General features: G+C 42.6%; 1 protein-coding gene across 3 annotated transcripts in view; it reads right to left on the reverse strand.

Moving 5' to 3' along the window:
- Positions 1 to 20,355: 20,355 nt before the first annotated feature.
- LOC137521478 (uncharacterized) overlaps positions 20,356 to 26,935 on the reverse strand; it is a 165,354-nt gene continuing 158,774 nt past the window's right edge. For 2 of the 3 annotated variants that reach the window (XM_068240794.1, XM_068240793.1), the window contains exons 2-3: positions 24,351 to 24,492; positions 20,356 to 23,121 (exon numbers count right to left, since the gene is read on the reverse strand). In XM_068240794.1, coding sequence (XP_068096895.1) covers positions 21,196 to 23,115 — 1,920 coding nt within the window. In that variant the 5' untranslated portion in view covers positions 23,116 to 23,121; positions 24,351 to 24,492 and the 3' untranslated portion in view covers positions 20,356 to 21,195. The remainder of the gene's footprint in view (positions 23,122 to 24,350; positions 24,493 to 26,935) is intronic. The other variant, XM_068240795.1, reaches the window with a different exon arrangement.

The following is a 26,935-nucleotide window of genomic DNA, read 5'->3' on the forward strand; positions in this document are numbered from 1 at the left end:
ATAGTATGTATGTGTGTCCACCAATCTAGTCGCCACCCAGCGACGATGAACACACAACAGTGAAGACCAAGTGGGAAGCAATCGCAAGAGATGGCGATTGCTAACAGCAACACAAGACTGAATAAGCACAGAGAAGGAATGTATGTGTGTCCACCAATCCAGTCGCCACCCAGCGACGGTGAACACACAACAAAGGAAACGAAGATTGGAACGCAATCGCAAGAGTGGTGATTGCCAATAGAGACACAAGACCGGATTAGACAGAGCACAAGTGTAGCAGGAAAGACATAACAATAACAATGATCAGAACGTCAAGGAAAATAACAAACACTAGCTAAACGCGAACACCGCACTCATTCGCAACAGCGAACGCGTTTAAGCACGATCACCGCGCGTTAGGCGCCCAGTGATAAGCGTGCCACCCTAACTAACCAACACAACACAAACACGAAATAGGGACCGCGAGCGCTTGCTAAATAGTTACCTCACCAAGCCTACAGCAAGCGTTCGTACCAGACAAGACAGAGAGAAGGAGCAGCCAGCAGCAACCGCAGCTCTGGCCTACACTCCCAGACAGAGCACAGAAGGAACCACCAATGCTACCGCTAGAGCGGATGCGATCCAGAAAGACAAACAGATGGGGCTACTAGTAGCAACCGCTGCTCTGGTCAGCACCCCTAAGGCAGAACACAGAAGGAACCACCGCCACTACCGCTAGGGCGAGTGCGATCCAAACAGACAGAACAATTTCCTGTCGGCCGCCGCTGGCGACAAGACAATTGCAAGGCAGAATGATTCACAATCGCCAACCGCTGCCCACCGTGCAATCGCACAGACAAAACAGATAATACAACCTGACTGCACTAGAAGGAATGCCTAGTGCAGTCCCAAGGAATTACTCTAAGATAATCTTAGCAAACAATAGCAAAGGCTGACACTCCAGGTGTTAGCAGGAACAAACCATCATGACCAGCAAAGGACTCTGGGAGAGCAAGGTATTTATACTGCAAGCCTTCAAAGGAGGCAGGTAGGCAATTTGCATGACAGGTGTATGCAAATTCCTCAGCACAGCAACTCTGGAACTTGCAAAGCGAAGACAGGTCCCTTTTCCAGAGACCTGCAGCTGAGCGGATCATTACACTGTCATTCTTACTGTCTTAATGTCAAAGTGTTCAAACTTGGTACATTTGATCACGGGGTGACTGGGATGCAAATTTTTAAAAGTGGGGGAGACAAAAATAGCCAATCAAGTTATTTTGATTGATTTCAGTGGTAACATTTGACTTGCTTTAAATTTCACAGTTTTAAACCAGGTTCCACCAGCTTTGTGTACTCTCTATGCACCAGGGGCAACTGGGCATGGCACCTCTGGTGTTTCCAAGCCAACATCATGTGGTTTCTTCAGAAACAACACCATCTAGTTTATATTCTTATTCAAGGTTATTCTTCTCCGTCCCTCCATTTTCTATACGCTACTCCTCCTAGAGTTTCAGGGCTTGAAGCGCCAAACTTTTCACACTTAATCGTCTTACAGCAAAATATGTTGAGTGTGCTGTGATAAGCAATCCCACCCTCCATGTCCCTGTGGCAGACCACCAAAGACCCCTTTTTTCATATTGACTTTGACAGGGAAAATGTCTGCCGCTCGTACAGTTTTGCAGCTACGCTCCCCAAACTTGGTCCACATATTGTTGGTGTCACCCTGAATAAAAAGGTGTACTTTGTGGGGACACCCCAAAGTGAATGGACCAATGACCAATGCAAATTTAGCTATTTTCTATAAGCTACTCCTCCCACAGTTTTAGGAGTACAATCATAAAAATTTGCACACTTGTGCCACCCACAGCCATGCAGGTTTCGTATGCTCTGTTAAGCTAACCCTCCCTTCACTTCCCTGGGGCGGCCCGCCAAAAAGACTCCATTTTTCCTATAGTCTTTAATTGGAAAATTTTAAACTTTTACCACTCATACAGCTTTGACGTTAAACTCACAAAATGGGGGTTACTTAGTTATGGGGTCAACCTGAACATTTCTGTCACATTTTGGGGACTCTAAAAAGTGGGTGGAGCCACAAACAACCAATCAGATTTCCCCTAGTGACTTCAATGAGAAAGTGTAAGAAGCTGTCATTATCACTGTATTAAAGCCAGATACACCAAACTTGGCACAGTGGGTCGCTGAATGACTGTGGTTTACATTTTGAAATGTGGGCGGAGCAAAATACAGCCAATCAGATATCCAGCTAACATCATTTAGTTTCTTCAGTATATCACAATATTGATTTTGTGAAGTAAGAAGTAAGTCTATTTTTTAGTGACTATGATGTTTTGGGGAGTAAAAGCTGTAGTAAAGAGCCTGAATGTTAAATAGTTTCCATATGTCTAACAATGCTTTTAAGGTCTCTAAATATCTCAATGATTTTTTGATCTTCCTTAGATAATGCAGATTTTTGGTGTGAGTTATCATTAGTATGATCTAAGGTAGCATTGAAATTCCCATGGTTTTCCAAGGTTTGAGGTTTTCCCTTTTTAAAATGAGTTTCTTGCAAGATTGGTATATCTATTCATTTTTTTAAATTCTTCTTCTTGATACGTGATACTCCTTCAGTTGCTATTTGTGGGCTTTTCTGTCTGAAGTTTAGTCTTCAACAAGTGAAATGCATGCTCAGTTGGGTTAAGAGATCAGGTAACTGAGTTGGCCACTTAATAAGTTTCAACTTCTTTGTTGTAATAAATTCCTGGGTTGCTTTGGCTGTATGTTTTGGGACAATATCCATCTGTATCATGAAACGCCACCATCTCTGAACACCTCAGAATTAATTTGGCTGCTTCTGTCCTGTGTCATATCATATTAATCAATTAACCATGTTCATCATATTAATCAATAAACACTAGTGTCCCAGTACCACTAGAAGCCCTGCATGTCCCAAGCTGTGACACTGTCTCCACCGTGTTTTACAGATTATGTGGTATGCTTTGGATAATGAGCTGCTCCACGCCTTCTTCATACTTTTTTTTGTTATTATTTTTCTGGTAGAGGTTGATCTTGTTTTAATCTGCCCAAATAATGTTTTTTCCAGAACTTGTCTGCCTTTTTTTTCCAATCTAGCCTTTCTATTTTTTATGCTTATGAGTGACATGCACCTTGCAGTACACCCTCTGTAATTACTTTACTGCAATCTTCTCTTTATGGTAGACTTGGATATTGATATGCCTACCTTCTGGGAGAGTGTTGTTCACTAAGTTGGCTGCTGTGAAAGGGATTCACTTCACCATGACTATTAGTCTGTGGTCATCCCCCACTGCTCACCAGTGCTTTTTTTTCTTTCTCAGGATGTACCAAACTGTAAATTTTGCCACTTGTAATATTGTAGAAATTTCTTGGATGGATTTTTTTTTCAGTTTTTTTTTCAGCTCAAGGATGGTTTCTTTCACCTGCATGGAAGTTCCTTTGACTGCATGTTGTCTGTTCATAGAAAAATCTTCCACATACCTTTTATCTGCTTAACTGAAAATAATATAACAATGGTCTTACCCACACCTGCCATGAAATAGTCTTTGAGTCAGGGGCTTAACTAGAAATCACTGGGCCCCTCGCAAAACTTTGGATACCCCCCCCCCAAAAAAAAAAACACAACAGAAATTGGAAAGGCAGGCAGGATAGCTGCTCCAGTGTAGGTTAGCCAAGTATGGTTGTCCCCAGTATAGGTTAGCCAGGTATAGGTGCCCCCAGTATAGGGTAGTCAGGTACAGGTGCCCTCAGTATAGGTTAGCCAGGTATATGTGCCCCAGTATAGGTCAGTCGGGTATAATAGCCCCAGTATAGGTAGCCAGGTATAGGTGCATCAGTATAGGTTACCCAGGTATAGGTGCCCCCAGTATAGGGTAATCAGGAATAGGTGCCCTCAGTATAAGTAGTCAGAAGGGAGGAGCAGTGGGCACACACACTGGTGGGGAGGGGGGCCCGACTCACCCCTCCCTCACCTATGGCCCTCCTTCAGCACTCACCCTCAAGAAATTGTGTCCAGCAGGCAGGAAACACAGGACTCATTTTCCAGGTACCATGCGACACAGCTCTGCCTGCCACCAGGTTTCTCAGTTTGCAACACCGCTCACTGTACTTCCGCTAATCAGAAAGTACAGACCCTTCCTGCTACTAAAAATGGCCCTAAATATTCAGCCGTGATGCATCGTGGGAGACATCATATGCTCTCTCCAATCTGAATAATCGCAAATATCTTGGGCTTGATTCACAAAGCGGTGCTAACCTACTTAGCACGTCTAAAGTCTTTAGACGCGCTTACCAGGGTGTTAAGTAGGTTAGCACCGGATTTCTCAACCAGATCGCGCGCTAACTTTGCGCGCGTAAAGTTTTACGCGCGCAAAGTTTTACGTGCGCTAAGTCCCATAGGCTTTAATGGGCACTTCACGCGGTGCGCCCTGCGCTCGTCCCATAGGCTTTAATGGGCACTTCGCGCGGTGCGCCCTGCGCTCTGTGCAGTTCGCGCGTAAAGTTTTACGCGCATAAAGTTTTGCGCGCGTAAAGTTTTATGCGCGAAAACCTTGTTTAAACGTGCTAAGGGGGTTTTCACAGGCGTGCTAACAGTTAGCACCGCTTTGTACATCAAGCCCTTTGTGTTTTAAAGAGAACCCGAGGTGGGTTTGAAGAATGTTATCTGCATACAGAGGCTGGATCTGACTATACAGCCCAGCCTCTGTTGCTATCCCAAACCCCCCTAAGGTCCCCCTGCACTCTGCAATCCCTCATAAATCACAGCCAAGCTGCTGACACACAGCTTGTCAGAGCTGGCTGTGTTTATCTCTATAGTGTCAGTCTGCTGTTCTCCCCGCCTCCTGCAGAACTCCGGTCCCCGCCTGCGTCCCTTCCCTCCCTGCTGATTGGAGGGAAGGGACGGGGGCAGGGACCAGAGCTATGCAGGAGGTGGGGGAGCAGCCGAGACTGACACTACAGATGTAAACACAACCTCACAGCACCGCTGTGATTTATGAGGAATTGCAGAGTGCAGGAGGACCTTAGGGGGGTTTGGGATAGCAAAAGAGGCTGGGCTGTATAGGCAGATCCAGCCTCTGTATGCAGATAATATTCTTTACACACACCTCGGGTTCTCTTTAAGGAGGCAAACTTTTGTTTTGAAAATATTTATGGACCTAACTGTATTTTTTTTATAATTATGCGGCACCCTTTTACAAACAATATAGTGGTTTTATAATTACGCGGCACTCTTTTTATACACTTGGAGCCAACAGAAAAAAAAAGATTTGAAATTAATGCGAATGGGGCGCCCTTTTTAATAGGCAACATTATTATGTTCTACTGTTAAGCTTACAGGCATATAACTCGAGATTGCATACAATACAGTTTAACCACTTAAAGACCAGGGCTTTCTGCAGTGATCGATGCTGCATGGGCTCTCCAGCCCGCAGCATCGATCAGGATTGAGCCTTGGCGATCAGACTTCCCCCCTTTTTTCCCCACTAGGGGGATGTCCTGCTGGGGGGGTCTGATCGCCGCCGGCTGTTTGTGATCTGTGGGGGGGGGCTCTTCAAAGCCCCCCTCTGCAGCGTTTTCGGCGCTCCCTCCTTCCCCTTACCTCCCTCTCCCTCCATGGGCTGCGCAGGATGGATATCCGTCCTGTGCATTGAAGGATAGGCTTCAGCCTACCATATGCCGGGGATCACCAATCTACGTCACGGCGCTGCTGCGCAGCAGCACCGTGTGATGTAAACAGCGGGGATTTCTTCCCCGCCTGTTTACAGTTCGCTGGCGAGCTGCGTTCGGCGGCTCTCGGGCTGTTCACGGAGACAGCCTCCGTGAACTGGCATGGAAAGGCCGCTCGATCGAGCGGCCGTTTCCATGCTATACCACTAAGCACTAACGACCCGCCGACGCCTATCGGTGTTAGGCGGTCGTTAAGTGGTTAAATATCTTTGTTCATGTGTTTTAAATCAATTCACACCTTTCAAATCTGCATGCAGAGTTTTGATCGGGCAATATTCTTTGCTACCTGTAGCAACTGAGTTCTTGTACTTAGGGATGTTTGGGTATTCTTTTCACTTTACTTGAATTGAGAAAGCCACTGGAGATTTTTTTTTTCATTTGGCTGTGCCATGACCTGGATGAGAACTAGGCATTATTATTAAATGAATTAGGGCCCGTTCACACCTAGAATTGCAAAACGCCGACGATTGCCGTGGGCGTTTTACGGGAGTGATTGCTCCGCGATTAACGTGCAAAAATCACTGGACACTGTGGCGGTTTTGGAGCGATCACGATTAGCATGCTTTGCATGCTAATCACAATCGCTAATCGTGAAACGCCAATCGCCGGCAAACCGCTGCATGCAGCGCATTTGTGGTTATCGCTAACCGCAAACGCGGCATTGAGAACACTGCCACTTGCTACAATGTGTAGCGGTTTTTACAAAACCGCTAGCGGTTTGCCATGAGCGGGAATCGCACGATTCCCGCTCAGGTGTGAATGGACGCTAAAGGTCTAAAGTAGTGCTGTAGAATTAAATTTTAAATGGCAAGAAAAAGACCCTTATGAGAAGATGATCATTCAAAAACTTGAAAAAAATTAAGTATGAATATGCACTAAAGAAAACATTAAGCAGATGTACATTAAAGGAACACTCGATTAACATGTTTTTTTCAATTGAGATAGGAATTGTTTGGGAAGTGCTGCTAAGTACTGGTGTATACATTTTACTGGGAACCTCTTTGTTTACTGTTATCAAAATACTGTACTTTTCCACTTTACTGACGCCAAACGGCAGAATGAACCATGAGGGGAAGGAGAACTCCCCTCACACTTCATCTGTTAACCCTGTGTGTGAGAGAAAGTTCTCAGCAGCTGCAACTGCTGTGTCCTTTGTCTCTGTCTGAAGTGTCTGAAGAGAGCAGAGGAAATGTAACTTGTTATTAATATTTGTAATTGTCTGTGACACCACAGCTTTTAATACTTTTTTGCTTTTAGAAAAAAATACTCTATTTAACCTGAAAAGTAGGAAATATTTGCACTGCTACTTAGACATTATTTTTACATTGCCATTCTAGAACACTTGGTTTGAAAGTGTTCCTTTAACCACTTGAGGACCCACCCTTTACCCCCCCTTAAGGACCAGCGCTGTGCTGAGTGATCTGTGCTGGGTGGGCTCTGCAGCCCCCAGCACAGATCATGTAGCAGGCAGAGAGATCAGATCACCCCCCTTTTTTCCCCACTAGGGGGATGATGTGCTGGGGGGGTCCGATCTCTCATGCCTGCATGTGGCTGGCGGGGGGGGCAGCTCAAAGCCCCCCTCCGCGGCGAAGATCCCCCCTCCCTCTCCTACCTGCTCCCCCGCCAGGAGATCAGGGCTGCACAGGACGCTATCCGTCCTGTGCAGCCAGTGACGGGACGTCCCCTGTCACATGGCGGCGATCCCCGGCCGCTGATTGGCCGGGGATCGCCGATCTGCCTTACGGCGCAGCTGCGCAGCAGCGCCGTACAAATGTAAACAAAGCGGATTATTTCCGCTTGTGTTTACATTTAGCCTGCGAGCCGCCATCGGCGGCCCGCAGGCTATTCACGGAGCCCCCCGCCGTGAATTGACAGGAAGCAGCCGCTCGCCCGAGCGGCTGCTTCCTGATTAATCAGCCTGCAGCTGGCGACGCAATACTGCGTCGCTGGTCCTGCAGCTGCCACTTTGCCGACGCGCGGTATGAGTGCGCGGTCGGCAAGTGGTTAAGCAGAAGTACATTACAGTAATAGGCAGATGCAAAGTTAAAATGTTCTCATAACAAAAAGTCATTTAGGTGCCATATTCATAATGAAAAAAGTTTTTAAAATATTTAGTCTCAAGATATTAACTGGAAACATAATAGTTGTTTTGCTTTCACAAATACACGGTCATTAATATTTTGTTAGTTTTACCAGATAATGCTTTGGCTTTATAGTTTATCTGTACACTCAAAACATCCAAAGAAAACTTTCCGTACATTAAGTGCTTCCAGGACTTTGTCCTTAATGAAGCAGCATTATAGGCACAAATTACAACACATTTAGAATGTATCAGTCCCACCTTGGCGCAGCAGGATACTGGAAAGCTTAGTTAGGTTTTGAGAATATATTTTCAGTGTGATGGGTTGGGTTGACTGCAAAGCTGAATTGATGGCTTGTTAATTGGTTTCAGAGAGAATCAGAAACTATGGCCTCGATTCATAAAGCATTCCCGCATTCGGAAATGCTTAAAAACTGCTCACTTTACCGACCACACAGCAAAATCTGTATTCATAAAGGCTTTTTCCGCATGAAAAGCCGACATTCGCGAGCAGAGTGATCAATCACCGCCTTGCGCGGTGATTATCATAGCAAAAGTAACAAATGTCAATTCATAAAGATTAGAGGTAGCGGTATGCGGACGGGTATTACCGCTACCTCTGATGTGGCGAGAAGCGTGCGGAATACATTGCAGTGAATGGGACAGACCTCCCAAGCAGCTGCAGAGAGAACACCGTACGGAGGGATTCCGCCTGCTTCTCCTGTTTCCGCATGTCTCCCGACAGCCTAACGCCTGCCTACAGCGGAATATCTCCGCACGCCTGTCACAACTAGCAAAATTTTTATGAATTACCACCCTGAAGGCGGAAATACCGACAGCGGTGTTTCCCCGCTCGACGTTACCTTCCCGACAGCACTTTTATGAATCGAGGCCTATGTTGCAGTTAAGATATAATATCTAATAAAGGTACAGCAGTAAGAAAATTATTACACATCATCACTGATAGCAAAAGTATTGGAATACCTTATGGAGGGACAGCCAAACTATTAAATAGGTAAAAAAAGATAGGTTTCTGTGCTCTGCATAGTTTATCCAGTGCATTCCAATAACAAAAATTAAAATCCAGGACCCACATTCCATTGCTTGCGAATTTTCGCCAAAGTCATTTTCGCATCGAAAATCCCGTTTTCACTGTTGCAGAATTTTCGCGAAAATTAGCTTAAATTTTCGCATTTTCGCCCAATAGTGAAATTTAAGGGGAAAGTGCCATATTTTCGCCCAAATACTAAATTTCGAAAATAACTGCTATATTCGGCATGTGCTTAGCATGAAAATTCGAAAATTGATAGGAAGTAATGTCTTCTCTCCCCATATTAGGTTGCCCATGATTCATAGCTGCAGAATTGACCCAGGAACCATATAACTACAACCAATCAGACAACAGACAGCCCCCTGAGAAGACTAGCTCTCTGACACATCAGCCTCTGTTGGGAAGAGTTAGTGGATGTGATAGGAGTAGAGAGCTTAGCTAGCTACCAGGGGCGTAGCAATAGGGGGTGCAGAGGTAGCCACCGAGGGGCCCACCCTCAACCACTGTATTAGCTCTTTATTGGTCCTAAATATTCACTTCTATAGATGACTAGAATAGCAGTGAACATTAATACACTGTTTCCCATCCCTTTCTTGCACCTCTGACACTGTGGTTGTCCTTGATTGGTTTTGGTGTGGCATATCAATTGTTATGTATAGAGAGCTTGGGGGGCCCCAATGCAAAACTTGCACTGGGGCCCACAGCTTCTTAACTACGCCACGGCAAGCTACTGCTCATCTATTTGCAGTCTACTGTGTGTTTGTGGTTTTAAAATCTCCACAAATACAAGCTACAGCAGGTTGGATTGTAGTTGCATTCTAAAACAAAAGTCTTTTTTAAAGGAGAACTGTAGTGAGAGTTATATGGAGGCTGCCATATTTATTTCCATTTAAGCAATACCAGTGGCTCGGCTGTCCTGCAGATCAATTTGGCTGCAGTAGTGTCTGAATCACACCAGAAACAAGCATGCAGCGAATCTTGTCAGATCTGAAAATAATGTCAGAAACACCTGATCTGCTGCATGCTTGTTCTGGGTCTATGGCTAAAAGTATTAGGGCCCATTCACTCTGGAGCGTTTTGCCGCAATTTTGGCAAAACGCTCAAACACTAGCGCTTTTTAAAAGCGCTAGTGTAATAAAACCCTATGGGCCCGTTCTTACTTGGGCGATTTGCTCTAATCGTCGCTTATCGCCCAAAATCGCAAACCGCAAACGCATCGCCTGCACCACTTTCATGCGATTTCCCGGCGATCACGTTTTAGTGTTATAGAAGCGCTAAACACGATCACGGAAAAATTGCCGCAGTGTTCAGTAATTTTTCCGCTGAAAAAAATCACTCACGCAGCCGGCGTTTTGCGCTTTCAAGTGTGAATGGGGCCTGAAGGACGGCTGTAGTGGGGGAAATAGAGGCTGCCAAATGTATTTCTTTTAAAACAAAACCAGTTGCTTGGCAGCCCTGCTGGTCTATTTGGCTGCAGTAGTATTTGAATCAAACCAGAAACAAGCATGCAGCTAATCTTGTCAGAAATCTGACACAAATATCGAAAACACCTGATCTGCTGCGTGCTTGTTCAGGGTCTATGGCTAAAAGTATTAATAAGTATTAATGGTAGAGGATCAGCAAGATAGCCAGGGAACTGGTATTGCTTAAAAGGAAATAAACATGGCAGCCTCCATATATCTCTCAATACAGTTGTCCTTTAAAGGACAACTGTAGCGAGATGAATATGAATGCTGTAATATTTATTTCCTTTGAAACAATACCAGATGCCTGGCTATCTTGCTAATCCTCTGCCTCTAAGGGCCCATTCACACTTGAAAGCTCACCACCGGCGTTTTGTGTGATTGATTTTTCAGCAGGAAAAACACTGAACACTGTGGCGATTTTTCCGCGATCGATTTTAGCGCTTCTATAGCACTGAAACGTGGTCACCGGGAAATCGCCTGAAAATGGTGGAGGCGAAGTGTTTGCGTTTTGCGATTTTGAAAGGTATATGGAGGCTGCCATATTTATTTCCATGTAAGTAATACCAGTTGCTCGGCTGAATCACACCATATGGGATATGTAAACTGCCTGCTTCTCCTGGACCTGACTTATGGGGGTGATGGTCACTCTGGCCGAGCCGCTGCTCCCCTGGCACTATAATAATACTGACATGTGCACTTCATATAATACTTTTCTTTTTATTCAAATCACTATGTATATTGAAGCGTTTAAAGAGACACTGAAGTGGAAAAAAAATATGATATAGTGAATTGGTTGTGTACTATGAATAATTAGTAGCAGTAGGGTATTGTACCGTGTTAGCCATCAGTAAAAGCAAGAAGTTTTAAATCAGGATGATACCATTCATTGGCTAACTACAAATGAATAAGAATAAACAAGCTTTCGGCCTTGCAGCCTTCGTCAGGTTTATATCCTGTTAGTTTGCAAGCTGGTGGTACAGACAGCTTATATACATGCAACATCAAAAGGAAAAACAGATATTTTTTTCAAGCATAAATACATCATTAAGATGCCTTAATACAAACAGACCATCTAAATGGGGTAAGATAAGGATCCTTGTTTACTTTATTGCTCACAGACCTGGTATTAGGATTGACCCAGAGGTATCGTAAATTCTTAGTTCACAAGTTCAGCTAGGGTGGCTGAGACAGTTCATATATCATCAATCTCATACCAATATAGAAAGTTGTTGTCCTTATTCAGACCCTTCTGCACAGCTTTGAAACAATTTATAAATTTTGTTTCTGCTATTAATCGGTCATTTGACGTTTTGAAGCCGCCCTTCAGGGCAGTGACACGAAGATCATCCATGCTGTGTCCGTTGGACCGAAAGTGTGTAGCAACTGGGAGTCCAGATTTGGTATCATTAATAGTGTGCCTGTGTCCAATCATACGTTTGCGCAGAGTTTGTCCAGTTTCTCCCACGTACATAACATTGGGGCATTTAGCACACATGATCAGATATACCAGATTGGTGGACCCACAAGAAAATTTACCTTGTATTCTGTACTCCTGTTGTGAACCTGGTATCGTTACCCTGTCAGTGGAGTAAATGTGTCTGCGGAACATCACCCTGCCGACAAAAAATATGTGAGCCGCTGGCTCAATGCCGGCGCATCCCCGCTTGTCCGCGCGTGCGAGCTAATCAGCCGCTAGTTTCTCCCATTGTTCAATTGTTCTCCCCGCCGGTATTGAGCGCAGTATCGATCCGGGGGGTATCGGACAGGTTGGATCTTATCAATCGAGCCATCAGGCTCGATTGATAAGCCTCCCTCCTGTCTGTGTATGCCCAGCATTAGAGCCTGCAAATTCTGTGAAACAAAATACAAAATGGTAATCCAGTGAGCTTAAAGTGAACCTGAAGTGAAATATACTTCTGAGATAATGAATTGTATTTGTATCATGGATAATAAATAGAACATTAGTAGCAAATAAAAGAGTCTCATATTTTTATTTTTAGTTATATACGGTAGCTGCATTTATAACATTGCATCAGACTTTCACAGTTGCAGTTTAGAATACACGCTCTGCTTTTTAAGTTGTAAAACAAGCAGAGGTAATGACCATTTGAAAGTTCCTGCACTAACATCTTATCTCAAGCTGTCTATCACTGTTTCTTGACTGTTTAAGCTCTTCAGAAAATGGGACTCACTTCGACTAATTCAGTTGACAAATTTATAGAAGCTCTTAGATATCATATATGTATATGCTTATATCTTTATGTCACTTCAGGTTCACTTTAAATGTTCAATAATCAAGCAAATAGGTCGGGCCCCATATGGGTTTAAAAATGGCGGTATGAGCTGAACCAGGAGGCAGAATTACAAAATGGTAGTGATTGAAATGTCTAGATACTGCTACCTTGTGTTCCAAGGATACCAACAAGTAATGTGAGTGAAATACATAATGTAACTCATCTCTGCCCCATGTCATGCTTCTTCAAGGGGCGTGGTCACAAACTCAACATCAAACATCCTTGTTAAGGCGCTGCAGACAGATGCATAATGCCCGCCTCCCTGAACCACTCCCACCAGTCAGTGGCATCATGCCAGAAGCCGAAGGAGGGGAAGGGGAGGAGGATGAAGGCTAGGCCAGCACTACACATCCATTGACCTGCGGGCTGCGGGCATGATTGTGTACTACTGTAATTCATTAAATGTATATGAATAAATATAAGAGAATAAAATGTAATTGCAAAAAAAGTAATTTTACAGAACTGATGTGTTGCATTTTTTAAACGAGTGGATTTTGACTTTAAAGAAAAAGAAATGTAGACTTTCAGACTTTTGTAGTCACAATGCAACAAGGAAAATACATATTAATTTTCAGCATAAATGACTCACATTAGCAAACAGGAAGAAAATACATTTAAATTGCATCTAACTTGAAAGCACTTTGCTTTCTAGCAATCAAGCACACATGTAAGTGTAAGTGATGCACAGGGAGGGACTAGAGGGATTCCTTCCGATCAGCATTATAAAGACACAAAAGAAAATGTTTGCAGAGGAGTCAGTTAGAGCACGGCATCCTAAACCAAAGGAATAAGGCAGTAAGTGGCAAGAAGATGGAAAATTAGACTCCTTCATTTAAAGGAACCTAAATATTTAAAGCAGAAGAAAGTTACATATCTTTCAGAGAAGGGGGGAAAGAAAATTAACTTGATTTAGGCTAGTGAAAAAGATCTCTGGATCAACAGCAAGAATGACCTGGATATATATCACATTCACTGTGTACCTTTCCATGGCCTTCATAGGTAAGTATCTTTCTAATATCTCTCTCTCTCTCGCTCGCTCTCTCTCTCTCTTCTCCCTCTCTCTCCTCTCCCTCTCTCTCTCTCTCTCTCTCTCTCTCTCTCTCTCTCTCTCTCTCTCTCTCTCTCTCTCTCTCTCATTCTCTCTCCCCCCCCCCTCTCTTCTCATCTCTCTCTCTCTCTCTCTCCTCTCCCTCTCCCTCTCTCTCACTCATTCTCTCTCTCCCTCTCCACCCCTCTCTCTCTCCTCTCTCATTCTCTCTCTCCCTCCCCCTCTCTCTCTCTCTCTTCTCCTCTCTCTCTGTCTCTCTCTCTCTCTCTCATTTTCCCTCTCTCATTCTCTCTCTGTGTCTGTCTGTCTGCCTGTCTCTCATTCTGTCTCTCTCGCTCTTTCTGTTTTTTCAAGCATAAATTCCATTTTTTCATTGCAAAAACCTGTAAGCAGTGATGACCAATGAGATGTAAATAATTTTGAGCTGAAGCTAATTTTAAATTAATTTTATCCAAATACATGCAAGCTGAAAATTGACAGCAGCTGCATGTGATCGGCTCATTTTCAAACTGCATAAATATGCATAACATTTATATCAATCTAGAATTATTAGTATCTTATAGACCCCATTCATGTGTATTTACAGCTTTCCAATTTTCCAATTGTGCAAAAAAAAAAAAAGCAAACAGTTGTGACTGCTGTCATTTATTTTATGTATTTTATGGGATATTATAAACCTAAAGGCCATGGAGCATCAGGGCTGGAAATAAAGGCAATCAATACAACATTTGGAAGACTTGCTGACTACTTGATGGATGGCTACGACAACAGAATTAGGCCTGTGAAAAATTGGAGCCACCCAACCAATGTGATTCTAGATATCAATATATTTGCCATTCTGGGTGTGGTAAGTTATTTATTTGAATTTGCAAATCAAATTTGCTTGTATTCTCCCTTTTTCTTATTATGTTCATGGCTTTTTTTGTTGCAAATGTGACTTCTGAGTTTATTATATAACTGAATGAGCTAACTGTCATAAAAAGGCCTTTTCCAAACTCAGAGAGAGAGATGAAAACTTCTGAATGCTTGCCCTTTCCATTCATTCAGAACCTTATTATTGACTGGATTCTAATCACATTTGACGATTTTTTGCATTTTTAATTGTTTATTTTGTTTTTAGACTACTCTCTGCAAATTCCTACATTCCTGCACATGTCAGTAAAGTGCTACGGAATATTTTTAAAAACAATTCCGGTTAATCAATTACTGTGTAAATGGAAAAGGCTATCCCCAGTGAGTCACCACATGAATTTGACCACTAACTGACTGATAACTCTGTGTGGTCATTTGCTCTGCTGTCCACATCATTGCCTGGTTGAAAATAGTGGTTTGTGGAGGTGTGTAAACAGCTGTTTACCTTTATATATTTGTGATCTCTGTACACCAGCTAGCTACAATTAAGAATTGTATAGTTTAAAACTCGTAAGCTATTTTCTCTGGAACTTTTGAAGGCTTCGGTGTGAGTAGACCCTCTCTGTGCAATCAGGATGATAAGTGAATCCTAGTGGTTAATAGCGAAGCCGCCATTCATGCTAGAATCACCTAATTATCAGGGTATGTTATGGAGAATAGTGGGAACAAGGGCAAACATTTTTCACAAAAACGTAATAGTTTTTGAGAAAAATTATTTTAAAGTTACAAAAGGATAAAAAGGTTTTTTAAATGTGGTCAAATGACAGATTATGTATCAACCTACCGGATGTGTAAATTTACAAATTTCAAAAGATAGAGTGGTGAATTTCATGACAGGGTTTCCAGATAGTCAGTATGCAGTGTGTAATGACCACCTGGAAACCCTGTGGAACTGGCAACGCTTTGGCCAGGGATCGTTAAATACTACTGCAATATTGCTTTATAATGATCCCTGGCAAATTAAGCTGTGATACCTTAGCCATTTCCAAAAAGAGTTCAAATGAAATAAAAACACAACTAGAAGAAAAGTAATTTATTAATCTTAATTATCCATAAATACTTACCTTTCATTACCCTCTGGTATCCTTTAAGATTAATAGAGGACTTTTTTGTGGTTATGTTTTTATTTTATTTTAATGCTTTGTGGGAATGGTTAAGGGGTATATTAGTACCCCTATACTCATTTCACCTGAGGAGGGTGAAGGTATCTGGGGGTCAACTTCTTAAAGGGGACACCCCAAAACCAATATAAACCCCCCAGGGCTTCAATGACCCCCATCTCCTCCTAGGCACCAGAGGTGGGGTAGATCCCATTGTCTATGGATTGGACAAGGGCTTGGGAGAGGCTTGGCTGCCCCTTTCTTACAGACCTCCCCATACAATGCACCATGTGGGCTGGTATAGCTCAGGGTGTGGGTGCATTCGTTCTAATTTAAAGTTAGTGGGAACTGGAAAATAAAACAACCAGCCAGATACTGTACTTACCTAAGGAGAGGGGAGGCTTTGGGTCCTATAGAGCCTTCCCACTCCTCTCACGGTCCCCTCGTTTAAGTGGGGACTCCCCCGTTTGAATCCCCCGCTGCGGGGGACTTCAGAAGTCTTCGGGAGACAGGTGGCTCCATACTGCGGCTGCGTGAGCACGAAAGAGAGTGCTCTAGAGCAGTCGCAATACAGGGCCGCCTGTCTTCGGGAGCCCAAGGACTTCCAAAGTCTCTCAGTGGCAGAAAGCAGTATTTGACCAATTTGGTCGAATAATGTTAGGGGGGAGCCAGCACTGGAACGCAGGGACTGTGAGAGGAGTGGGAAGGCCCTAAAGTACCCAGAGCCTTCCCTCTTATTAGGTAAGTATCTGGCTGATTTTTTTTTATATATTTTTTTACAGGTCCCCATTCACTTTAACATTTAAATTGCCAAATTACAGCTAAAATTGTCGGGCTCGTTATATAGCAATATTACGGCTATTTAGCTATCCCTGGCCAAAGTGCTGACAGTTCCATGAGGTTTACTGGTGGTCATTATGCTTTGCGTACTGACCGCCTGGATACCCCATTATGAAATTCATTGCTCTTTCTTTTGAAAAATGTAAATCTATGCAACCAATAGGTTGATACTTTATCTGTCATTTAACCGCATTTTAAAAAAATTACTTTTTTCCTATTGAATTTAAAAAATCTATTTCCTTGTAAACTACAAGGTCTTTTTGAAAGATATTATCACTATTCTCTTTAACATACCCTGAAAATGTGCTGATTCTAGCATGTATGTGAGCTTTGGTATTGACCACTAAAGTCGGCGGCCAATGACATTTCTTTAAATAAAAACATTAAAAAAGCATTTGCATAAAATACATATTTTGGTGACTATCTTGCCATTGATTCCTCTCCACCATGCCACTGTCTGGGTTTTTGGACACTTTGTATACCTTTCTTAAATAAATTGTGGTTGCAGAGATGGCCTGAGGCAGGGGTCACACTTGTCTTTCAGTTTTCTACACTTTGCAGAAAACTGAAAGACAAATGTGACCCCTGCCTTACAGCAGCTAATGTAATTTATAGAGAAAACTGACAAATTGCGCAAGATGTCAGTTTTTTTTCTGCATGCAAAATCTGCATTAAAGTGTGACCTAGCTCATTGATTAACATGAGTTCTCAGTTGAAGTCAGTTTTTCTGTGCAGAAAACGCGTACGAAAGCCGGTAAGTGTGACCCCTGCCTGAGGGTTTTATAAGCTCAGCATTAAAGACAATGGAGATCACCATGAACGTTCGTTTCACAAATGTACACGGTAACATTTGTGAAAGCATTCTCAATTGTAAAATCGTGATGTTTGCCCATCACTATTCTCCATAGATTTAGCTGGTCAATCAGTATTGTCTGTGATTACCAAAGTCAGAAGAACATTATGGTCCACAGTATATCTCTCAAAATTACAGTATAAAACATGCAGCTGAATATAGTGGCGGTGGTGAAAGAGGCAAGGACAATGGTGGAGAATAACAATAATTCAAGCATTTGGGCCTTAAGCTGCATAGCCCATTGCCCACCTCATCTATATTCAGTTTTATGCACAAGTAATGTGTCAGTCATGTCTCAGTCATTATGTTGTCATAGGCAGCTATAGACTTGTATTTCACAGGAGGTCGGATGTCAGCATCCCACTTTCTGAACAGGAAGCTAGAGCATGCAGGGGTTGTGGCTCTCAATTGATAAGTGTACAGATACTGTCAACAAGCACAGCTATAAAACAATATTTTATAATAGGTCATGCATTTTACCCCTTCAGCACTCGATGATGGTATGTACAGCAAGTTTGACATAGTTGTACTTATGTAAGTTATGTGCAGCACACAGCAATAAAATGAAGGCCACCCTTGGTAGTGCCGTACTAACCTATTCACTTTTTATTTTTACTATTTTTAAAAAAGAGTTTTACATTTGAGATTGCAGTACCAAAACAATATTTATTATTCATACTAAAAATGGGAGCTTTCAAATTTAAACACATTTTTTTCCATAAAATTTTTTATTACAGAATAAAGCAGTATACGTATCCAATGGTACAATTTTCAGACAACTGTAGCAAGAACCAATCACAGACTGCAGAAAATAGAAACTCTGCATTGATTCAAAATGGTTACACACCTTGAAAATACTTTTATAATAAATCAGCTAGAAATGAAGGACGTGGGTGGAGTGCCCTGCTAACAACCTCCTGCAATACCGGGTGAAACACATACATTTTTTCGATATTAGTTAATTGAGCTTTAAAGGTTAGGTTTTGTAGTGGAACTCAAGTTAAGAGCTGGTTTTTGAACTTTGTTTTTCAGTTAAGGGTAATAAGTAATGCACAAATGGTGACTTAGCTGATGTCTCAGTTAGATGTGTTTGTACCTGTTACACATAATCAGGAACGTAACTAGAAGTCACTGAGCCCCCCCCCCCCCCCCTGCAAGAATTTGGATACCCCCTCCCCAGGGTGCCTGCTCAGGGCCGTTTTGGTGGGGGCAGGAGGGGTCGCAGCATGAGGGGAGAGCATTGCACATTGGCGGGGAGGGGGGACAGTCCCCCCCTCTCACCTCAGGCACTTCTCTCTGTGCTCCCCTCCAGCATCTATCAATGGCAGCAGCGGCGGCAGCAACACATAGCTCCATCCAGTGCAGAGGTCTCCGATCTCTAAGTGCTTCCCGCTGCTTCCCGCTGATGTCCAATGCTCTCCCCTCACGCCACAACCCCTCCTGCCCTGTTACTCCCCTGCACACAATATATATATAGACATTGCACACAATATCATCATATCATCATTGCATGTGTTAAACCCTAATAACAAGTGTATGCAGAATTAGCATATTGCATTACGGTTACTTATCGTGCATGTCATGAAGATTGGGAATAGACCAATCAAATGCAAGTGCTATATTTGATTGGTCCAATTTCAGGTTGAATATACAATTAGTATAGTATTTGCATCAACTAAAATGTATTAGCACCCCATTGACCACCACTACATGGAAATGTGATCACAGTGTGAGCATTGTGGGTCAGTTAACATTGTTTTATTTTACAGTCTAGTAGTGCTCATTCTCAAATGGATTTTTGATAAGAACCTAAAGTTAATATTATTATTTTACCAGGATGAAAAAAATCAGGCACTGAGCACATACATCTGGTACAATCAGGTAAGATCACTTTGTCTGCAAAATGTACACCTGAATAACAGACATTGCACCAGAAATGTTGCTGATACACATGTTCACGTGTTCCTATCTTCTATTAATAGGATTAGCTACTTTTACAGTAAATACAGTAGTTATGAAACAAGTGAGGCGTGGTTTAGTGTTAATTGGAATGAATGAAGAACTAGTGTGGGAAATATATTTTAATAATGAACTGGTTACCTGTGCACAGAGAGCGGGGGGAAAGCAAGCTTAGTCTTACGTTTTATTAAAGTGTGTACCTGAGACAAATAAAATAAAGGATTTATATAAACCTGGGACAGGCGCAGAGCATGATGAAGGGCGTGTTAGCAGTTGAGCCGTACATGCGTTGTGCATGTCAACCGGCTGCAACTGAAGGACTTACTGGGACCAAAAACAGAAAAACGCATCGGCCTGGAAGGACAGCCAGGGAGCCATCAGCCTGAAGGGGGCTGGAGGAAGCCCTAGGTACATATAAACTCTTTCTTCTATTTGTTTCAGGTTTCCTTTAAGAAAATAGGTTGATGTGAGTATAAGTTGACTCCCATATTCTCTTAATTAAAGTGTGATAAAACTCTGACACAACTTTCAATAAAAATGTGTTTTACTATTTTTTATTATCCATACAGTTATCATATTTGCTTTTGTACACAAGTAATATTGTCTGTTTACAAAGTACAGTTTATCTGCTCTGAAAACTGCATTTTATTGCGTAGCTGCTGTATTTATATATTAAAATGTATCTACTAACCCCTTCTCATCTCTTTCTGCTTCTCAGCTTAGTACAGCTCAGTTTCAGCAGTTTGCTAATGTTTACTAAATGTATCTTAGAGTAGAGTGTGCATCTAATGCACTGCCCCTTTTTTAAATTAACCCTATCCAAAATGGGCCTGCTGCACCTCAAAACAGTCCTACATGCACACTTATCCAGTGTTCAAATGATCAGGTTATGAGGGTGCTACCGTCCGCAATGCAGTTCCTTCAAGGCAGATCAATTCCAAATAACCCCCTTGAAGCTGATTCCACTCCACAACCAGGCAAAAAGGGAAGAAACGGGAAAAAGCAAAAGGACATTTGATCATAGTATAACCTGTAACATATGTTGCAGGAGGGGCCACCACCTTGGGATAGGTTCCTCTGTGGGGGAACACACTCATAGGGTGTAATGCTATACTTTAGGCAGTTGCTAAGTGCCTAGCCATTACTATCAAGGCCCAGAGGCCTGGAATAACACAACATACAACTTCTAACTGTTAAGGAGCGGTTTTATTGCTCAATCACGGGGTAACAGTTTTATAAGAGTAATTATAGGGTATAATAGAGTATATGAATCAATACATTACCAGATATTGCATCATCACTCCATCGGGGGACCAGCGATATGTTCAGGAGGCGGCGCATACAACCATCACGGCTCGTCAGCAGTGTAGGAGTCCCAGGAGAATAAGGGCAATCTCTCTTTCTTATACTCATAGCTCCACCCATGTCCCCTATTGCATCCTGGGGATGCACGATCATGAGCTTCACTATGATTGAAGGGCTTATCATAATATTTATAATAAGTCGGGTTAGTCCTAGTTAACTCATGTAATTCCTGAAACAGTTAATTCAGGGTTACGAGCTTATTGTGAAATACCGTTATATAACTGTATCACGTGTCGCGCAGACTCAGTAGAACTCAGCACAGGGAGTTTCCCAGGTACAGCCAATCAGCACAGAAAAACACATGAGTCAGCCACATGATCAGCGGCTGACCATATCTCACAAGACCTTGCTGTTTTGAACTATAATAACCCATATTCAGATGGTTCATCATTATACTAAGATACTTGTCATTATAGGCTAATAGCCTCTATTCTAACCCTAGACAAGCACCCCACTCTGTTACATCACACATGTATCACATTCGGCCCTTAATGATAACCATCAGAATATGAGACCATGAGTATCCGCTTGCGTTTACAGCATATACCATATGCCACATAGCAATTCCATACGGATAACACTACTACTACAATCATTACCACCAATAAAGGATGGAATAACCAGTTAAGTGCTGTCTCTGCTGAAGGGCTGTATCCCATGAAGATATCCCACCAATGATGAGAGGTAGCAGCCGCTATCTCTGATCCAACTTTAATAATCTTATCGGCTATGATCGTCGTACTGATCTGATGCGCCGCTATAGTTTTGTTAAGTACTTTGATCAATTTCTTAATGTCTGAAGATTCTTCGATAAGGGTTTTTAGTTTAGTCAAATTAAGATCCCAGTTGGGCACATTCAACGCGGTAGAGTGCCAGTTTGTGGTAGAAGATTTCTCCACATCCGGGTTCAGTTTGAATGTTTCATTCTCCCATACAAGAACCGAGATGTTGTGTATGCACCCCACAAAGGGTACCTCCATTTTGGGTACCACCTCCCGATCAGTCACCACACACACGGTTTGAGGTGCTATTTCAACCATCCACCTGTATGAGCGGGGCATAATGGTCCACCCACAATGGTTTACAGTGTTCTGTAACAAACAAGGTTCATATACAGTAGACTGTAATTTACATATTTTTCCATTCAAAGTATCATCGCAAAAAGTCAAATCATGAGTTCGATTATCATCATCTATGACATGACCATTAAAAGTAGGCAGCCAATAATGAAGATCAGCACCTGTACCAATCATCAAAGGCAACACTACAAATTTACACATCACCAGCTGTTTAGTAACATTATAGACATAAAATGTTCCCGCACACCAGGTATCAACACAAACTACTTTCTCTGGGAAAGTCTGAAACCACAGACCATTGGTATCATGACTTCCCTGAGTGTTTATAACGGATCTATAAACATCCTCATTTCCAGTCATCAACGTGACCTGAAAATAGTGTTTTTGTTGTTGTTGATCAATAGTCTGCAGGGAACACATAGTCCAATTGATAATTCTGGATATGTTAGTATCAGTAGAATACATAAATTCTTTATTAGCAGTTTCTAAATCTAATGTTTTATCTAATATATCAGTTTCTAACTTCAAGGGATGCCATATAGTGGGCATCCACCTCGCTTGTACTGTTAATGCATCATTTATTTTACCACCAGCATTATGCATCCTATTAGCAAGAGTCTCTATATCAAAACCATTTAATGTCCCAGTGAGAGTTCCATACCCTCCTAGCAAGGTGTCATACCATGCTCTTTTATATCTGCACACTTTGGTAGGAGGAAAGGTAAAATTAAAGTTTATCACGTCCTTTTGACTTTCAAGTCCCACCGGAGCACAGGTAGAGGGTAACCTCTTTATATGTCCTGGGTCAATCCTGGCAGTGTCCATATTTATAAAGGTGATAAAATCCCCCCATATTCCTCGTCCTTCAATAGGAGTGGAGTTAGTGCATAAGAGGATTTTAGGCTTAATCAAAGTTATATTCAAATGGTAACCACGGTGACCTTTACAGCTTAAAGCTTTCTCCTTCCTGGCATAGACATTCAGTTCCATCCATTGATCTACCTCACAACAAGTGATGTTCACTGAAGAAGTTGCAATTATCCTTACTTCATCTTGGTACACAGCAAACAAATCCTTTCTGTTAGGAACCAGCCTTGTCGGTCTAGGAACAGTCCAAGCATCGCTGTTCATGCTCCAATTGGCAAACATGCACTTTTGGAAGGCTTCACAGGTAAAATCATCTTGGGTTCTTTGTTGGGTAGAGTTTGCCCATCCCCATCTCCAGAAGGTGTGGTCATCTCGGGTCATCCTTTGTCCAGGTGTATTTCCTCCAGCAGACGCCCACCACACGATACCAAGGAGACCAAGGACGGAGCCAGACATTCTCATCAGATTCTAAATACAAACAGGCAACAAAGAAACGTTATTCCCGAAGATAACATTTTTCCTGTGGGATATACTCCCACTTCTCTACTCCAGGCCTCATAACGAGTAGAGTGCGATCCTTACCTACAGCTATAACTTCAGCTGGTGAAGGGGGTCCTGCGATGTTTTGTACCCATATTTTGGCACCTACACTGATATCATCAGTGGACCCGAAGCCTTTCTGGCCCCTAACAGTTAATTCAGTGGGGGGAGTGGTTTCTTTAACTTGGGCTATGTAGACAGGAATAAGTAACAGCTGTGCTATTCTATCCCCTTTGGCTACTATGACATCTTCAGCTCCCAAATTAATCAGGACTACTTTTAATTCCCCTTGATAGTCCTCATCTATCACTCCACCCACCACCACTAAATTTTTTAAGGCATAGCTGGACCTTGTGGCTAGTTGTCCGTAATGACCAGAGGGGATCCTTACCCCTATCCCAGTATTAATGAGTTTACTGGTCCCTGGACCAATCACGTTCACTTCAAGAGCATGTAGGTCCAAGCCTGCTGATTTAGAGGTACCTCTATAAGGTATCTCTGCTTCTTCTGAATTTTTCCAATATTCAATGGCTTCCACTGTAATTTTCCCCACAGTTAGATTAGGGGTTAACATCCTCATTAAAGGGGTAGTGGATTCAGTTAAAGGTCTATTATTGAGAGATTGGAGTGCTGTGGACAAATTATCTCGCCATTGGCCGTATTGTCCATCCGGTGTCTGTTTCTTTAATGCACTTTTCAGCAGTCCATTCATTCTCTCAATAAGACCTGCAGCTTGTGGATAATAGGGCATATGATATACCCATTCAATGTTATTTTTGGAAGCAAAATCCTTTACTCCCTTTCCAGTAAAATGAGATCCATTATCTGTTTGTACTTGCAACGGCATCCCATAATATTGGATGATTAGCTCAAGCGTTCTCAGAGTGCTCCATTGCGTAGAGGAAGCACACGGGAAGGCGACCATTAAACCTGAATATGTATCGACTGCAGTACACATATATTTACACCTCCTACTTTCAGGTAACGGCCCTACAAAATCCATTTGCCATACCTGTGCAGGTAGCTTCCCCCTCCCTATGTGTCCCATAACAGTGTGTGGTACTTCTCTTTTTTGTGAGTGTTGACATACCGGACACTTCTGGATTGTTTGTTTAACCGAATCCAGAGTAAGGGGAATACCTCTTTCCTGTGCCCACCTGTAAGTGGCTTTTTCTCCAAGATGTCCACTCTTTTGGTGAGCCCAAATGGCTGTGCCTTCCAGCCACTGTTCTTTAGTTGTCTCAGTTTCTCTGTCTGGTTCATTGACAGCTGATGAAACGGATATGGTTGCTGCCGCATCTGCTTGAGAATTAAACAAACGTTCAAGTGAATCAATAGGCATATGAGCATCCACATGGAACACGGTAGTTCTAGTATTCTGAACTATTTCCTCAATGTCCCTCCAGAGTTCTTTTCCCCAGAGCTCTTTTCCATGTATAACCCAGTCATGTTTTTTCCAGCCCATCAACCACGTAGCCAACCCATTTGCAACCGACCAAGAATCTGTGAACAGATGACATTGTCCACCTTTTTCTCTTTTTAGTGCCAGGAGAACAGCCATCAACTCCGCATATTGACTACTCATCCCGTCACCTTCTGCAGTAAGTGTGACTAACTGTTTTGGATTGAATGCCACACTTTTCCATTTCCTGGCTCCACCAATATATCTGGCTGAGCCATCAGTAAACCAAGAATGTTGTTTTTGTTCTTCTAAAAGGTTATCAAATCCCTTGTTCCATTTTACAGGGGATTCCTGATGTTCTGTTTCAGGAGTGGCAGCAACTACATCTCCACTTGGCACACTGGCCACTTTCTCATGCAGAGATGCCACACCAGACTCACCTGGTTTGGCTCTCTGGGAGATATACCACTTCCACTTGATAACACTTTGTTCCTGGGCGTGTCCTACCCGGTTAGTTTTTGGATTAGACATCACCCATTGCATGATTGGTATCTGTGGCCTGAGCAAGACATTATGTCCAATTGTCATTTGCTCTGTTTCAACTAAGGCCCAATAGCAGGCCAGAAGCATTTTTTCAAAAGGTATATATTTTTCTCCAGCATCTGGCATTTTTCTGTTCCAGAAGCCCAGAGGTACACGCCTCCCATCTTGCTTTTGCCACAATGACCAATCTGCATGTTGTTCTGACACAGACACATGGAGTTCTACATCACCCTCCCTCATTGGCCACAAGTCCACAGCTGTCTGTATGGCCTTTTTTGCTTTTTCAAAAGCTATTTGCTGTTCCTCACCCCAAGTAAACTCATACTTTTTCCGGGTTACTTTGTATAGGGGAGCAAGTATCTGTCCTAAATGAGGGATGTGTTGTCTCCAAAAACCAAACAGACCAATGTAAGATTGCATCTGCTGTTTAGTTTTGGGTGTGGGAAAATCAAGAATTTTCTGCTTAACTTTTGGCACAATTTCCCTATGGCCCTTGTTCCACTGAATTCCCAAAAACTTCACTGATTGGGACGGCCCTTGGACCTTTGCTGGGTTAATTTCCCACCCCTTATTTTTCATGTGATCCACCAGTTTGTCCAACTGTATTTGCAAAGACACAGCATCGGTTCCTTGTATCATTATATCATCAATATAATGAGAAACCTGCATATCTTTTGGTAATCTGAGTTCATCCAAATGCTCTGCAACTACACGATGACAAATTGTTGGACTGTGTAACCATCCTTGTGGTAACCTTGTGAATGTGTATTGCCTGCCTAGCCAGGTAAAAGCAAATTGATCTTGTGCCTTCTCCTCAATTGGAATTGTGAAGAACGCATTGGCAAGATCTGTGACGACATACCACGTGCCCGGATGTTTTTGAATGTTTTCAATGATACTTATAGTATCTGGTACTGCCGCTGTAAGAGGCGGAGTATGTTTGTTAAGTTCTCTATAATCAACTGTCATTCTCCAGGACCCATCACTTTTCTTGACAGGCCAGACAGGGTTATTCCAAGCGGTCGTGGTAGGTCTCATAACTTCTGCTTCCACCATTTCCTTGATGGTCTGAGTAATCTCAGCATGACCACCAGGAATTCTGTATTGTTTCATAGCAATCATTTTTGTAGCTGGAGGAATTTGAATTGGTTCCATTTTTACCCTTCCCACCAACACAGCTTTTACATCAATCATCTGTACATTAAAATAATCAGATTTCCTGATTCCAAAAGAAAACTTACCTCCTACCAGATGCAGCGTCATTCCCTTAAGTATATCTATGCCAATTATATACTCCTTTACAGGGACAATGAGAATTTTATATCTGGCGCGAGGAAGATTCCCCACTTTCATGTGTACATGGGTTTGTACACCTTCTGTAATTTTTCCTCCTAAACCTGCAATTCTAATTTTGTGTCCTTTAAATTTAGATGGATTCCCATAAATCAGACTAGCCTCCGCCCCCGTATCTACCAATGCAGGTACTGTTTGAATATTGCCCCCTTTCCAATAGATTTTTATTTCTACATAGGGGCGTTGGTCATTTTTGATGTAGAAGGGGGTTCGGCTATTTTCCTATGCATATAGGTCACCCTCCTCTGAAGGAGGAGCTGATGCCCTCTCCTCCTTCAGAGTTAGTGCCCTAATGGATGCAGCTAACTCCTCCCAAGGATACAGATCTTTGTACTGATCCCACCCAGGAGGGCGGGGTTTAACTTCTGATTCTACTGTAACATCAGCCTTCTGTGTTTTTACGGGTTGCTTCTCTTTTGTGTTAACCTTTTTAACACCCTTATT

This window comes from Hyperolius riggenbachi, chromosome 6, assembly GCF_040937935.1.
Source record: "Hyperolius riggenbachi isolate aHypRig1 chromosome 6, aHypRig1.pri, whole genome shotgun sequence".
NCBI lineage: Eukaryota > Metazoa > Chordata > Amphibia > Anura > Hyperoliidae > Hyperolius > Hyperolius riggenbachi.